The sequence below is a fragment of the Lingula anatina genome, chromosome 3 (assembly GCF_051362555.1).
Source record: "Lingula anatina isolate TDL-2025a chromosome 3, LinAna3.0, whole genome shotgun sequence".
Classification (NCBI taxonomy): Eukaryota; Metazoa; Brachiopoda; class Lingulata; order Lingulida; family Lingulidae; genus Lingula; species Lingula anatina.
The window spans coordinates 26,583,503-26,598,086 of NC_141769.1; the positions used below are offsets into that span (position 1 = coordinate 26,583,503).

At 34.5% G+C, this 14,584-nt stretch overlaps 2 protein-coding genes across 4 annotated transcripts in view; one reads left to right on the forward strand and one right to left on the reverse strand.

Moving 5' to 3' along the window:
- Nucleotides 1-13,662, reverse strand: LOC106172959 (sulfhydryl oxidase 1). The gene is made up of 10 exons (XM_087008156.1): nt 13,344-13,662; nt 11,512-11,612; nt 11,196-11,341; nt 10,782-10,875; nt 10,019-10,143; nt 4,508-4,618; nt 3,865-4,006; nt 3,237-3,350; nt 2,526-2,664; nt 1-2,136 (listed from the first exon to the last, which is right to left on the reverse strand). The coding sequence occupies exons 1-10, from the start codon at nt 13,660-13,662 to the stop codon at nt 1,694-1,696; spliced, it is 1,734 nt and encodes a 577-aa protein (XP_086864282.1). The 3' UTR covers nt 1-1,693.
- The window catches only part of LOC106172960 (uncharacterized), a 9,347-nt gene continuing 8,420 nt past the window's right edge, over nt 13,658-14,584 (forward strand). For 2 of the 3 annotated variants that reach the window (XM_013553914.2, XM_087008157.1), the window contains exon 1: nt 13,658-13,783. The gene's annotated coding sequence lies outside the window, so the exon portion shown is untranslated. Of the gene's footprint in view, nt 13,940-14,584 lie in introns of all 3 variants that reach the window. The other variant, XM_013553913.2, reaches the window with a different exon arrangement.

The following is a 14,584-nucleotide window of genomic DNA, read 5'->3' on the forward strand; positions in this document are numbered from 1 at the left end:
TCCTGTAAATATTGTTGTATATTATAAAGTGGAAGTAAAACTATTTTGGCAATGTTAAAATACTTGGCACATAATGTTACATACTGTGACAATGGCTTTCAAACAAAAAGTTGCAAAGTGGAAAAACATCTTTTTAAAGATGTATAACAAGTAGTGCATGTACAATTCATATCACTTAAATTTGGCACATTTTTTTAATACAACAAATGTTTCATATTGAAAATATTATTTGGGTTTGCATTGCTGTTATAAAGGAACACAGAGCAGTGTTTACACTGTATATCTTATACAGGAACACAAAACACTGATTACTTCTTGAAAACTTAGGAATGCACAGTGTTTATTTATATTCTTGAAAAAAAAATCATAAAATGAGTGTTCCTGGGGCAACTATAGTTTCTGTGACTAAACAACCTTTGTTCCTCCTTTTCTGACAATCACCATTACACAATAACAATATGGGAAAATGAAAGTCTTTAACCTTAAGCATGGATTTTCAAATAAAACCATACCAGGTCCTTCAAATACGGTGGGTGGGTGGGTGGGTGGGGGGGGGGGGGGTGGAGATTCAAAACTGTCAACATGGTTGACAGGTGGCGAGTTATGTCAGGAGGCATAAATTAGATTATAAAATTTGGTGACATCAATAAGTATTATTTGTCCTCAGATCAATTTAATAATAAGAGGTGTACAGACTTAACATGAGGCAAAAAAGCTTATACTTTGCACCTTTATGTACTGCTAAATACCAAAACTACATGTTGCATCTTTTTAAAACACTTTTCTTGAAAATAAAAGATAAAAACCAATATATATGTATATACCTGTATATATTCATAGCACCAATTCAAATTTTCAAACTTCAAAAACATTTTGCACCAAAATTGAAACAAGTACACTCATTCAAGATACATGTAATTACATGTGAGACAGACTCTAGTCTCATTCATGAAAAACAAAAGCAGAATACATTGGTCTGTTGGATCTTCTGACAGCACCATGTATTATACCACATGAATGCAATCAAGTCTTCATCTACAGCTGTAAAAAGCAACCGTCACATGTAGACCATGCCATAATAGTTTATGATGTTTATAGATACATCGTGTTTTCAGGTCATAACTGACTCAGTCCGCTTCTAATAAAGTGAGGGGTTTGTTCTGAAACAGTGATAAACCTTTTTGTGTTTATGTTTATATAAATAAACAAATAAAGAAACTTCATTTGACCTGTTGCTAAATTGATTTCTTCACAATTTAATTCTGTCTGCTATAGCCAACCCTCTTGTCTTTTGGCATTTGCTCATTCAAAAGGAACTTTCCTCCACTCTCATGATTAACCATACAGTGCCATGTTTTCCTCAGCTTGAGATGTATGTTCTCTCATTCTAGCAAAGCTTTCTCCTTCTAGGTCATCCAGTCTGATGAAAGTAACTCATTCAATTCGCATTTAAACATTACCATAAGATAAAATTTTTCCAGTATTTTATTTTTGGTAGGAGAAACAATCTGTAGACTGCATTCTCCACAAAGCACGAGTCACAGAGTGAATCATAAAGCCTGCAGCTATGCAAAGAGACATTAACAAAATAATGCTGGACTTTCAAACATGAAACTGCTTGTGATGTCACCTAAACATAAACCCAAACTGGTTCATCACTCTATCAAAAATATACCCCTCACCATGCCTGTAGTCAATGCACAAAAATGAACATGTACATCAATGGATTAGTTGTCTTGGTTTGTGCTCTGCTGGTCGAAGCAACTGGAACAGTATCCTGAACAATGTTCTCTTTTCCATACATCTTCTGCAAGAAACGAAGCACTCCAGGTCTATTCCAAATAGGTTTGTCCGGACTGGTCGCTGGAACGGTCATGTGACAGCTAGGACAGGCCGAATAGGAAGGGAACTGGATTTTAGGAAAAGCTGGATCTTCAGTAATGTCTTCATGCAGACGCTTATTAGCTTTATTGTGAGCCTCCCACAGCCACATAATTCCATACGCCTTATTTCTCTCACCAGTGGTAATCCCAGCTGCCATACTACCAAAATTTTCAGCACATTCATGGCAGGAGAAAAAGCTTTGAATGTACCCATTCATAGCAACCAGAACTTCTGCTGGCTCCCAGTTGCTGTCTAGAGACAAAAGAAGACACATGCATAAATTCTTACAATAATATATAATACAAAGGCATTTACAATATGATACATGATATAGGGTGGATCCACACAGTAAATCATACACTTTTGAAATATTTACCTGAATGCTTTTTTTTCTTTTTTTCAATGAGGGGGATAGAACCACATGTCTATGTAAGTCTCACACAAAAAGACAACTATCAGAACAATACTGAACATATCTCAGGCTTGTACCAAATGTAAAGTTCACCTTCATTACCCTTTAATATTTCAGAATAAAGAAGACCCATACTGTACATAATTTTACATTTAATTAAATGTGTCCCATTAATTAAGGAAAAAAAGTTCAACTACATAGGCTTCAATACACAATTATAGAGACTTACTGTACTTATTTACTGCAGCAGCATTTACTGTAAGTGTATGAAATAGTGTCCACAAACTGCAAGGGTAACCTCTGTAGTTGTCAGCACTTCCCTTACATCCCACCCACTTGGTGGTGTCGGGCAGGGAGGCCTCTCGGCTCTACAGATGTGAATCACAGAAATTTATAACTTAATTTTGGGAAGAAGATTTAAAATATACAAACTGCAAGAGGTCTGTAGGAATTAAATTCAAAGGATGTACATTCTTATTCTTTTGAAAAGGTGAAGCCCCTACCCTTATAAATAGATTATACAATCTTACTGATAAATACTTCATGCCTTACAAATTGATAATTTGATATTTTTCCTTCGAATATAACATTGCACTTGGTTCACAAAACTTCCCTTCAAATAACATTGTTTTCTATTTCTCTCATCAGCTGTATATTGATAAACTATGATGTGCAATTATAGAAAGAGCCCCGATGTGCTTAGATTTCACTACTGTTTACAATGACAAGTAAAGATTTTACAGTAAAATAGTCCATATAATCCTATTTGCATGATTGTCTTCAAGACCACTTAGTAACAAAAGAAACATAATAGTAAAAGAAACCTATTGACCATGGAAATAAATAAAACTGTCACTCTAGATAAAATTCCCCAAGCAGAATTCACAAAGAACATGTCCAAATATTGAAAACATGCATGCACTATGGGACAGTTACCCACCTGCAGTTTACTCAGCTGATTTAACCACTGGTCAACTGACACCGTACTCTGTCCCTGCAGCCAGTTATTCAGTCTTTGTAGGTACAGGCGGACTTGGGGCCTCCCAGGAAAGTACTTTAAACAATCAGAAATCAACTGATGTAATTTACTCTCTATAGGTATAGTAGAAGTATGAATAAAAAATATATATATATATATATTATCTCTTAAATGTTAGTGGCTCACCAGCAAGTTATTAGATCAGAGTGGACAAGACTCCAGTCATAGCAGAAACCTAAAGAACTTTACATTGTTTTTAAAAAGGAAAAAATTGTATATAAATGTTCTTTTGAGAGGCAATACAATAATTAGTTTACAATAATTTCAAACAAATTAATTATCGATCTGAACAGAAATGTTTTGTCTGTATATACTTAAAAATGCTGATTCAAAAGGTGCAAAAAGTACTTCGCTAGAGATCAAAAATGCATTGTTGTGAGTGTTTGAAAAAATTGATAAATATTGGAAATGTTAAAGTAAAATATCAGAAAAAGTTAGGCATTTGAATATTTCTAGTACTTACGGCATATCTAAAAGCAAATATTCAATATTTATCAAGTGAGCCCACAGCAACCCAGATCTCCATTACCTTAGCTAGCACATCAATGAATGCTTTCAAGTTGTCCAAGTCTCCGTCCTTTAACATGCTATGAAGGGGGACCTCCTGGGTAAAGGCAAAGTGCAACCCAGACTCCAGATCCTGCATGTAAACTCTAGGCCTGGTTTCTTTGCTATGAATGAGAGTTAAAAGAGATATGTCTGTGTAAGATTTATACCTAATATAATGAAATAGGGGAATGTCCTGTATTGACCATGCTCCCCAGGGAGGTGAGACAGTCTAAGGAGTGCACCAGTGCAAAAATGACCAGGCTTCCTTGACTTAAATATTCATATATATGTAATTGTATAACTTCAACCTTCGGGTTGCGATTTCTCCAATAAAGATTATTATTATTATTATTATTATTATTATTATTATTATTATCACCTGCACAGGAGTACAACTGGTGCACCCCCCACCCATCCAAATTCAAACTGTATTCAATAAAAAATTTTCTAAATGTTTGTAGTTTTTGTTAGAAATAATTATATGCAAATATTGGTTAATACAACTATGTTTTGACAATATACAAGTAACTGAAAAAGTTTTCAAACTAAATTTATATGTTCTAAAAATACTAAAAAGAAGAAAAAGTTTATGAAAATAGTTTAAGAAAGGATAAACCCGTCACCTGCTAATTGTTGGAACCCGTTCAGTAGTAGGTTGAGGTGTTGTAGATGCAATCGTTTCCCCAGCAACTTGTTTTAACAAAGAGATGTAACTGCCAGTGTCATTCTTACCACTGTAAAAAAAATGACCAACTTCTTAAAAATAATAAATAAAAATTCTTTATGCAAAAAATATTTACATTTAAACTACCACAATTATCATAAAATATAAATAAACATTTTTTTTTATATATAATGTAGATAAAATAGGTAATTGAAATTATTCAGGGATAAAAAACTAAAAACACAACATGTCAAAAATTATTGATTTCTGGAGAAAACAGGAAAGCTAGTATAGCGTAAAATAACCCGCGGCACGGGTGTGACAAACTGGTTTTTGTCAATTACATATTAGACACCAATTACGTTATAGCACTAGAAGTGGACTCTTATAGTCGGTGCCCAGGTGAATGAAAAATAAAGGGACTCCGCATAACGGGGATGATTACATCTCTATTCTATACTAGATGCAAATGGTGTAGAAAACAGCAACTGTTCACCTTATCTCAACAAAAGCATTCATTGCGACCGTTTATGTTATGTTATGCTATATTTCTAGGTGTGAATGATAGTACGTGTGCGAGTATGTATGTGCATGAAGGCGCAAAAAAAGATACACATGTAATTATTAGTAGAAAGCAAGAAACACAAATATGGAAATATATACAGCAGTATATGGACAGACGACGTACACTTCTATTATTTAAGCCGTCGTTATCCTCTTCATGTATGCTGATAGCACCTCTTTTCCTTTCGAATAGTTTTTGATACTTGTCTTTAAAAGTAACTGTGAATTATATAAAGATTGGTAGTCTAAACTGCAGGGGTTTGTCATCAGACCCGATAAAAAGAAGGGACATATTTATTAAATGCAGGGAAAAATACGATATTACCTTATTAGTAGATACCCATTGTAATAAAAACCAGGAACATATGTGGAAAAATGAATGGGGAGGAAATGCTAGATTTTGCTCCTACACATCAAGCAGCAGAGGAGTGGCGATTTTATTCAAACACTCATTTGAACTGAAAATTAATAATGAAATAAAGGACACAAACGGAAATTATTTAATAATAGACTGCGTTATCCAAGGCACTCGAGCCTCACTGACTGTCCTTTACGGACCCAATAACGATACCCCTTCATTCTTCCACGACATTAAAAACCACCTGGAAGTTATAGGGAACACCTCCATTATAATTGCAGGTGACTGGAATGTCCCTATCGATTATGACAGAGATACTCTCAACTACATTAATAGAAATAATGTAAAAGCAAATAACGAGATTAAAACTCTCATGTATGCCTTCGATCTGGTTGATGCATGGAGAGAACTGCATCCGACAGACAGAAGATATACCTGGTACGGGCCAAATAATAAACGGAGCAGACTTGATTACATTCTGATTTCCTCAGACCTACAAAATAATCTGAGAGGTGCGGATATAGATATTGCCTACAGATCAGATCATTCCCCTGTGAATATAAAACTACAATTCATTAACCAAACCAGAGGGCCAGGTACATGGAAGTTCAATAATAGTCTTCTCGGCGACGAAGATTATGTAAAAGTAGTACATACTTGCATAAAAGAAGTAGTTGATCAATATAGAGTAGAGAACACAGAAAATATGGAATTTAGTATTAACGATGAACTTTTTTGGGAAACGATGAAGTTTATGATAAGAGGCGAAACAATCAAGTATGCATCTAAGAAAAAACAAAACCGAAACAGAGAAGAAAAGATATTAGAAAATAAGCTTAAAACCCTATACGAACAACACCAGTATGACTTGGTAAAAGAGCAAATTCAAGCAACAGAAATGTCACTGAAAGAATTAAGAGAACAAAGAGTAAAAGGTATTATTATCAGAACTAAATCAAAATGGAAAGTTGAGGGAGAAAAGAGTACTAATTATTTCTGTAATCTGGAAAAAAGAAACTTTACTGATAAAGCCATTGCGAAAATAATAAGAGAAGATGGAACAGAAACTACTTGTCTTAAAGAAATCATAACGGAACAGAAAAACTATTACGAAAACTTGTACTCCTCCAAAAAGCCACAAATAAATGATACACATCGTCATATGTTCATGAGAGATGATAACCCATTCATTCAAAAACTAAATGAAGAAGAGCGCAACGCAATAGAATCACCCATAACTAACTCGGAATGTCTCGATGCACTAAAAAAGATGAAAAACGGGCGATCGCCGGGAATTGACGGATATACTACTGAGTTCTATAAGTTTTTTTGGGAGGAACTAAAGGTTTATATAGTGCGTTCCTTTAATTACTCATACAGTAAACAACGCATGTCTACAAGTCAAAGACAAGGCATGATTACTTGTTTACCTAAACCTGGAAAGGATAAAAAACTACTAAAGAACTGGAGGCCAATTTGTCTACTTAATGTTGACTATAAAATCATTTCGGCCTGCATTGCTAATAGAATGAAACGATATCTCAATAAGTTAATAAGTAGCACACAAACAGGGTTCGTAAAAGGGAGATTTATTGGTGAATGCACAAGGTTGATTTTCGACCTTATTGAAAAAACTGAAACCGTTCAAATACCCGGTCTCCTCCTCCTACTAGACTATGAAAAAGCTTTTGATACTTTGGAATGGAATTTCATACATGCTACTTTAGTATTTTACAATTTCGGCCCAACAATAATAAATTGGGTTAAAACTCTATACTCTGAAATTTCGTCGTCAATTCAAAATAATGGACATCTTTCTGATTTCTTTATGGTCAGGCGGGGTGTGAGACAGGGCGACCCTCTTTCCCCATACTTATTTATTTTATGTATTGAATTACTTTCAGCAGCAATTAAAAAAGACCCCGAAATAAATGGAATAGAAATTGATAACGTCGAGTACCTGATTACTTCATACGCAGATGACACTACGCTAACTCTTTCAGACGACCAATTGAGCCTGCAAAAAACACTCGCGGTAATTAAACTTTTTTCTGAATGCTCTGGCCTAAAAATTAACTTTGACAAGACCGAAGCAGTTTGGATCGGAAGCAAACGAGGGTGCTATGAAGAAATACAAACTGCGGAGAACATCAAGTGGAATCATGAGGGAAACTTTAAACTGCTTGGCATAAAGTATGAACTTAATAAACCTAACTATTATGATGTAAACTTTGAGGAAAAGATTAATAAGGTGAAAAAATTAATGTCGGACTGGTCGTTGAGAAATTTATCTTTAATGGGAAAAGTAACAATAGTAAAAACATTAGCCTTCCCAATACTGGTACAAATTCTGACAGTGTTGCCAAATCCCTCCGAAATAATTTTCAAAACATTGGATCAAATGATTTTTAATTTTATATGGAATAGTAAAATTGACAAAATTAAACGGACAACACTGATATCAGACTATAGTAAAGGAGGTCTCAGGGTGCCACAAATTAAATTGTTTGCTAAATCACTAAAATTGTCCTGGATAAAGAGATTTCTCGACACAAAAAACAAGAGTAGCTGGAAAAATATACTCGCAAACGAACTCAAAGACTATGGAAAAGAAAATTTTTGGAACCTAACAAGTGAGGGCTTAAGGTCAATAAAAATGAATAACAGTTTTTGGCAAGACGTGATTGACTTTTGGGCAGAAATACAGAATAACCCTAGTACAACTGTTGAAGAAATCCTCTCACAACCGATATGGAAAAACGACAAGATAAAAATTAACCATAGAGCTATATGTTATAAAAAATGGCTGCGAAACGGAGTTTTCTTCATAAATGATATTATTGATAACCATGGTAGATTTATATCACTAGACGAGCTTAATAGAAAATATGAACTAAATAGCAATTTCCTCAACTACACGAGTATCCAAAGTAGTATTCCGGTCCAGTGGCGAAAGGCCATTTTGAATAATGGTAAACGTTTAGAAAGCATCTGCATTAAGAACAGCAATGCAATGATGAGTGTCCCAAAGCCGTCCAGATACTTTTACCAAAAATACATCCAAGAACTTGAAAAAATCCCTAGAAAAGCAATAAACAAATGGCACACAGATATTGGGGAAATTTTAGACGAAGAGAAATGGCATTTGATATTTAGATCGGTTTTTACCGAGATAGATGACACAAAACTACAAACATTGCAATTTAGAATTAATCATAGAATTTTTAGCACAAATTCATACTTAATGAAAATAAAGAAAAAAGAATCCCAGCTGTGCGAGTTTTGTAATATTGCCAAAGAGACCATATATCATGTATTTTGGGAATGTCCATACGTACAAAATATCTGGACTTGCCTTATTAATGCTATAAGGGAAAGTATGAAGATGAATATAGAGAGGCATCCCAAAGTGTTCTTATTTGGTCTTGTACAACAATTCAAGATAGAAGGCCTGTATTTACTTACATTGATAACTAAGAAATACATAAGCATATGCAGGTCCAGATCCGACCCCCCCACTTGGGTAGGGTTAATACAATATGTCAGATGCTATGGAAATATTACCAGGTTCTCATTATACATGTATCCTCAAGCGAAACGAACTAACATACAACAGATTTGGATAAATATTGATAAGATATTAGCGGAATAACAAAACAATACTGTTTATAATATGTATTTTTATTTCTTGCTCAAAATAAGATCAGTATTTCAGTGACTGAGCATCTGTATTATAAGTATTTGTGTGCACTACAGTGTGCGTGCGCCTTCGGATGTGTGAGGCTGTATGTGAAAAATGTGTGTACGAATGTGCATATACACTATATTATATTAAGACACACAATCTATTATATCTCTAGTTCTTATAGTGGTGCACAGTATCACCTTGCTTTGTTCACGTATTGTTCAGTTTGAATGTACTCTGTAATGTACTGAAGAATTTTGTATATTGTATTGTACGTTCTACAATATTTAAATAATATTTCAGTGACTGTGCACCCATAAAAGTATATGTATTGTATTAAGTTATAAAACTGTACTGATGTAGTGTATCGTTTTGTATTTGTACTGAAACGTGCTTTCTGATTCAGTGATGTATTGCATGTTCTCGTATGTTTGTCTTCTTTGTAATGTGCTGTATTGTGTTTATATATGTTTAATAAAAAAAAAAAAAAAAAAAAAAAAAAAAAAAAAAAAAAAAAAAAAAAAAAAAGAAGAAAAGGACAAAAATGTGGAAAAGAAAAAGAAAGGCTATGGGGAGTAGACAGAGAAAACAGTATCATAAATGCATTAAGAAAATAATAATGAAAACAGATGGAAACATAATACAGAGAAAGAAAACAGGAGAAAAGAAGATAATAAATGACATACCCTTATGAAAGAGAAAATAAAGAAAATACATATAATCCAAACAATAACTAAGATGGTAGACAACACAAACACCATATTGTAATGATATCAAACTGATTATATCCATTAAACATAAAAAACTATAAATAAAGCTTAGTTTTATCATATGAAATAAAAAAGCTGAACTTTAAAATGTACCTGAGTAAAAGTCGCTGCCTTCCATTCTGTAAGACCTGGTACATAGATGGAAACTCTGTGACATCTCTCCCTCCAACAAGTCTTCTAACGGTCACTCTACTGTCTGGCAACATGGACAGAATGACCTATTTATAAGGTAAATGTAGCAATATTAGACGTGTAGCTGAGTGTGTGCGTGTGTGTGTGAGGGGTGGGGGAGGAGAGAAAGCCAAATTTAAATGACTTCAAACAAGTGTACATCAGTAACACTGATAAAATTACTAGTACTAGTATCAGCTCAATATTTGCAAACCAGGTGTATATGGTAACTTATTGGTAAAAGGATTGTGAACTGCCCTACAATAGGTTTTACACAAACAAATAAAAAAAAAAAAATAAAAAGATTTCCATTTTATAAACTAAACTAATGTATTAAGTAACTGATATTGACAAATATACTGGGGTGAAAAGGGGTAATTAAATTGTGAAATCTCAGTCTCTCGAACCAACACATTCTAGTTGTGAATTCTTAATTATTTAACACCATAAACATCATTGTACATCATACAAACTCTCCCAATCAAAGTTATATCTCATACCAACTGGGGTCAGATGGAACTATAAATGTTCACAATACCTCATTACTCAAGGCATCACACATTTGCTACTGTACACAATGCATACTCTCTACATTTGTTCAAAACCAAGGTCAGTCAGCAAATATTAAGCCATCAAGATAATACCTGTTAATTCATTGATCAGAATAGTGTATCTGTATACTTACTTCCATAGCCAGTGTGTCATTTTCATTAGCCTCTACTATGACTGCCTTCAGATATCCTCCCGTGCTGCCCTCTGTCAAAACGTCCACTGGAGATCTGAAGAAATATGAGGATTATCATTTACATTGCGCATATCAACAAAATAAATACAAATGTTACATTTTAAAACTAAGAGCAGATAATCCCATTCATATTTGCTTTTTTCAAAAGTTAAATCAAACGCTTTAAAGAGCCTACAAGCATGCTAATGGAACTTATTTTTAAAGCTGACAATTTCTGAACAATATTGTACAGAATCACTTTAAAAACTACATAACCAAAAAACAATTAATCAAATTCTGTAGACTGCAGACAAACACTGGGTATCAATTACTAGCTAACAAACACCTGATATTTGTTTATTAGTACATATTTACTGCAATGGGAATAAAAAGGGCCATATATTGCTGGCATTCGGATGACTGATGAGAAACTTCAGCATAGCACTCCTAATAAGGCTGGCTTCTTCTTTTCCATCATAATATGGGGAATTGTCACTAGCACTGGCATCCTGTTGGAAAAACTAGTCAGAAAAAAATTAATAATTGCATCAATTTAAGTCAGTAAAAACTGAACATCTGACAAAAACCAATTATAACTAAGCATCTTTATGTGTTCACAAGTGCTTTTCAATTGGTTCAAACCACTGTATTCTACAATAATTCAATAGAACTTTACATGAAGATTTTTTACCTTTAAAGTTGGCACAAATATGACGCCATTTCTCTGACACAAAGCTCTATTTATGGCTTCTGCACAATTAACAGCCCCTATCTTTATGACACTGGACCAATCTGAAAAAAAAAAAAAAAAAAGGAAAATGTTTAAATAATTTAAAAGTAAAATTTGAATTTATAGCCTAACATCCCAGAAGGATCAGCTTTCTTTACAATTGACGCCTGGTCTTCATGGATCTGTTCAATTTATGACTGGCCTTTAAGGATCTATTAAATCATGATATGATCTCCACCCTGGAGAGCATATAACCCAAGCAGCAGCATATGCAGGGGCGGATTGAGGCCACCTTCTGGGTCTTCTGGAAGACGGTCAGATTTTCAAGTTTACATTGACGAGTATCTAATTTTTTTTCTGTCGGAAGACAGTCAAAAATAGAGGATGGACCAACAAAGATAGTTTGGAAGACGGTCAGAAAAAAGCTCTGGAACCCTCCCTGATATGTAACACACTGAATGACCATCCACAATTATCAACAGTACCATTACCAGGTATGTAATGCATTACATGAAGAACACTAATGTTTTTTACCTCATAGTCCCTCAAATAGGCCTCAAGACAATAAAAAGGCATTAATTTTGTATTTACAACTAAGTGCATTGCTTTACATCTAAATGTTTCAAACAGGAAATAATGTGAACTTTTAACTTGAGTTGTTTACATAAAAACTACCCAGGCGCAAGCTGTATTAACTAACTTTCTGTGATACACATAAATTTGAGTGTTGTCACAGAAACTTGATATCTGCATATGATAAAAACCATCTGCTACCAACGCAACAAGTAAATATGTAGCACAATCAAATGAATGAAGATTGCAGTTCAAAATACACAGTTTAAATAACACTAAATTTACGGACTGATACATAAAAAATATACATCACACCTTGTTCAGATTTCTGGGGTGCACATGTATAAATAAAGAAGAAATGGACTGAATCTGTCAGGCACAAAGCACTCTACTGCTATCCTAGGGTCTAGAACACTTCCCTTGGGCCACTTAGAGTGAATTCAGAACAGAGGACTAACATATCCGCAGATCAAATATTGCTGACCCACTTGAATGCTTGTTGCGTAATCCCTGTGGGGAATTTGTTCAGTGTCTAATTGAGATATTAAGTAGCAAGCTTTTCGAAGGATTGCCATGCTTGATCCGTGGACCTGTTAGTCTGCTGTTCTAAATGCGCTCTTAATTGCAAAAGTGATCTGCATGAGAAAGTTCCAGTCTAGACAAGTGCCTGGTTTTAAAAACCTCAAAGCATCTACTCTTTCGTTGGTATCTTATTGTGATGTGATGAGAATGCACCATTACCAGTAAGGTGGTGGTTCTATAGATATATGCTTCTACCCAAATGTACATTATATAGTATTCTGTAAGTCATTGAAAGTTTATTACAAAATTAAGATCCATTAGTCTATACCCTTTACATGATTTGATTAAGATATATACTAGAACCAGGCAAACAAGAAGTGTGGCTTTACTGTTCAAGGAAACGAAGACAGTCTTGCAATGACAATTCTTCAATTATTCATTCTACTTTGATTTAATCAATGTTAAACCAATCAAAATCTACATATCTATAAACGATTAAGGTAAAAGTGACGACAGAAAAACATAAAGTTAACTTTACACTGCAACCAAAATTTCTTTCGTCGGTCTGAGGAACGACGCATCAGAATTCATTTCTTTATTAATTTAATTACTTTAAAGTGTTTTATCTTAAATAACAAAGAAAATAACATTTTAGATTAAGCAGTCCTTCAGTTTAAGCTAAAGGTAGTGAACTTCACCTTGAACAGTACGTCCCAAAGCATTCCAAGTTGCAGCAAATCGCTGGCAATGCCCACACCAGTCCATGTAAAACTCCACAAGCCAAGCACTCGGAGAACGAAAAACCGTGGTGTTAAAATTACCCTCGTCCAAGAGGGCAGTTGGGTCATTTTCTGTGTATAGTCCGCGTCCGGTAGCCGGTGTCCATATGCCTGCTACCCATGTCAAGAGCAAGACTTTAAATAAAGCGCCCATGGCGTCCTTTTGTTGAGACGCTCCGGTGACAAGGTGATTTGTTGACGAACGTGCTTTTACCCAAACCGCTTTTGTTCCTCTCATTTCAAAAGAGTGTAGTACGCGAAAATGTAGACATGGAGCCCGCAGGTTTTGAAAAGGTCACTTTGAACTTTTGAATAAGGGGACATCGACGAAATATTTAAATGGTGCATTTTATTCGGAGGTATTTAGATTTTTTTTTTAACATTTAGAACTAGCTTATCGCGAGACCTAGCTCCCCCCATGATGTTTAATAAATTTTCCTCACGCGGAAGTGAGGTCTGATTCAAGAATAGAGCTGTTAACGTATATTTCACTCTGCTGTAAAATCTTTGTGTCGGTAAGTAGGATATAACATCGTTGATTGAACATTACGTTAGCTGGTAGTATAAAAAGTCCACCTCCTCATATAAGGATATTGAGTGCATTTTTTCTCTAAGTCAGGGACTGATGGGGGGGGGGGGGTCAAATACACTTGCTGTGAACATGATTATGACAAGCCTTGTACGTGAAGTTATTTATTATTACGCAATAGCCAATAGGTATAAATATATGAGCATGAACGTAGATATTAAAAGTAAATAAGCCACAGGACTGCGGAACCAAATAGGTTTTGACAAAATCAAATATCAAAACGAAAAAGAAATCGGCCTGAAGATATACCAACTGCCTGCGAGTGCCTGTTAACACGTAGCGTCTATATGATATGTGACACATGTACACGTGATGCACACTCGGAGTTGTTGATAAGATGTGTACACATGTGGTGCCAGTTATGCCAGTAAATTGTTTATATATAAATATGTGTATATATATTTATATATGTACGAGTACATGCACTAATGGCTGCACTAAAACCTTATCTTACGTAAACCTGTGTTCAACAGCTTGAAATCTCTGAACATGATTTTTAACATTTGAAGGACGACACCACCCCAAGAAAGATAATTAAATAAAAAATAAAATCAAATGATGAGCAGTTTCA

Bases quoted from the DNA above. Each gene is read 5' to 3' on its own strand.
- LOC106172959 (XM_087008156.1), bottom strand. From the start codon at position 13,662: ATGAGAGGAACAAAAGCGGTTTGGGTAAAAGCACGTTCGTCAACAAAT. The intron at 10,876-11,195 runs GTAAATATGTAC...ATATTTCTTCAG, and splicing joins CCCTTTTTATTCCCATTGCA to ATCTCCAGTGGACGTTTTGA. The intron at 2,665-3,236 runs GTGGGTAACTGT...TCACATCTGTAG, and splicing joins ATCAGCTGAGTAAACTGCAG to AGCCGAGAGGCCTCCCTGCC.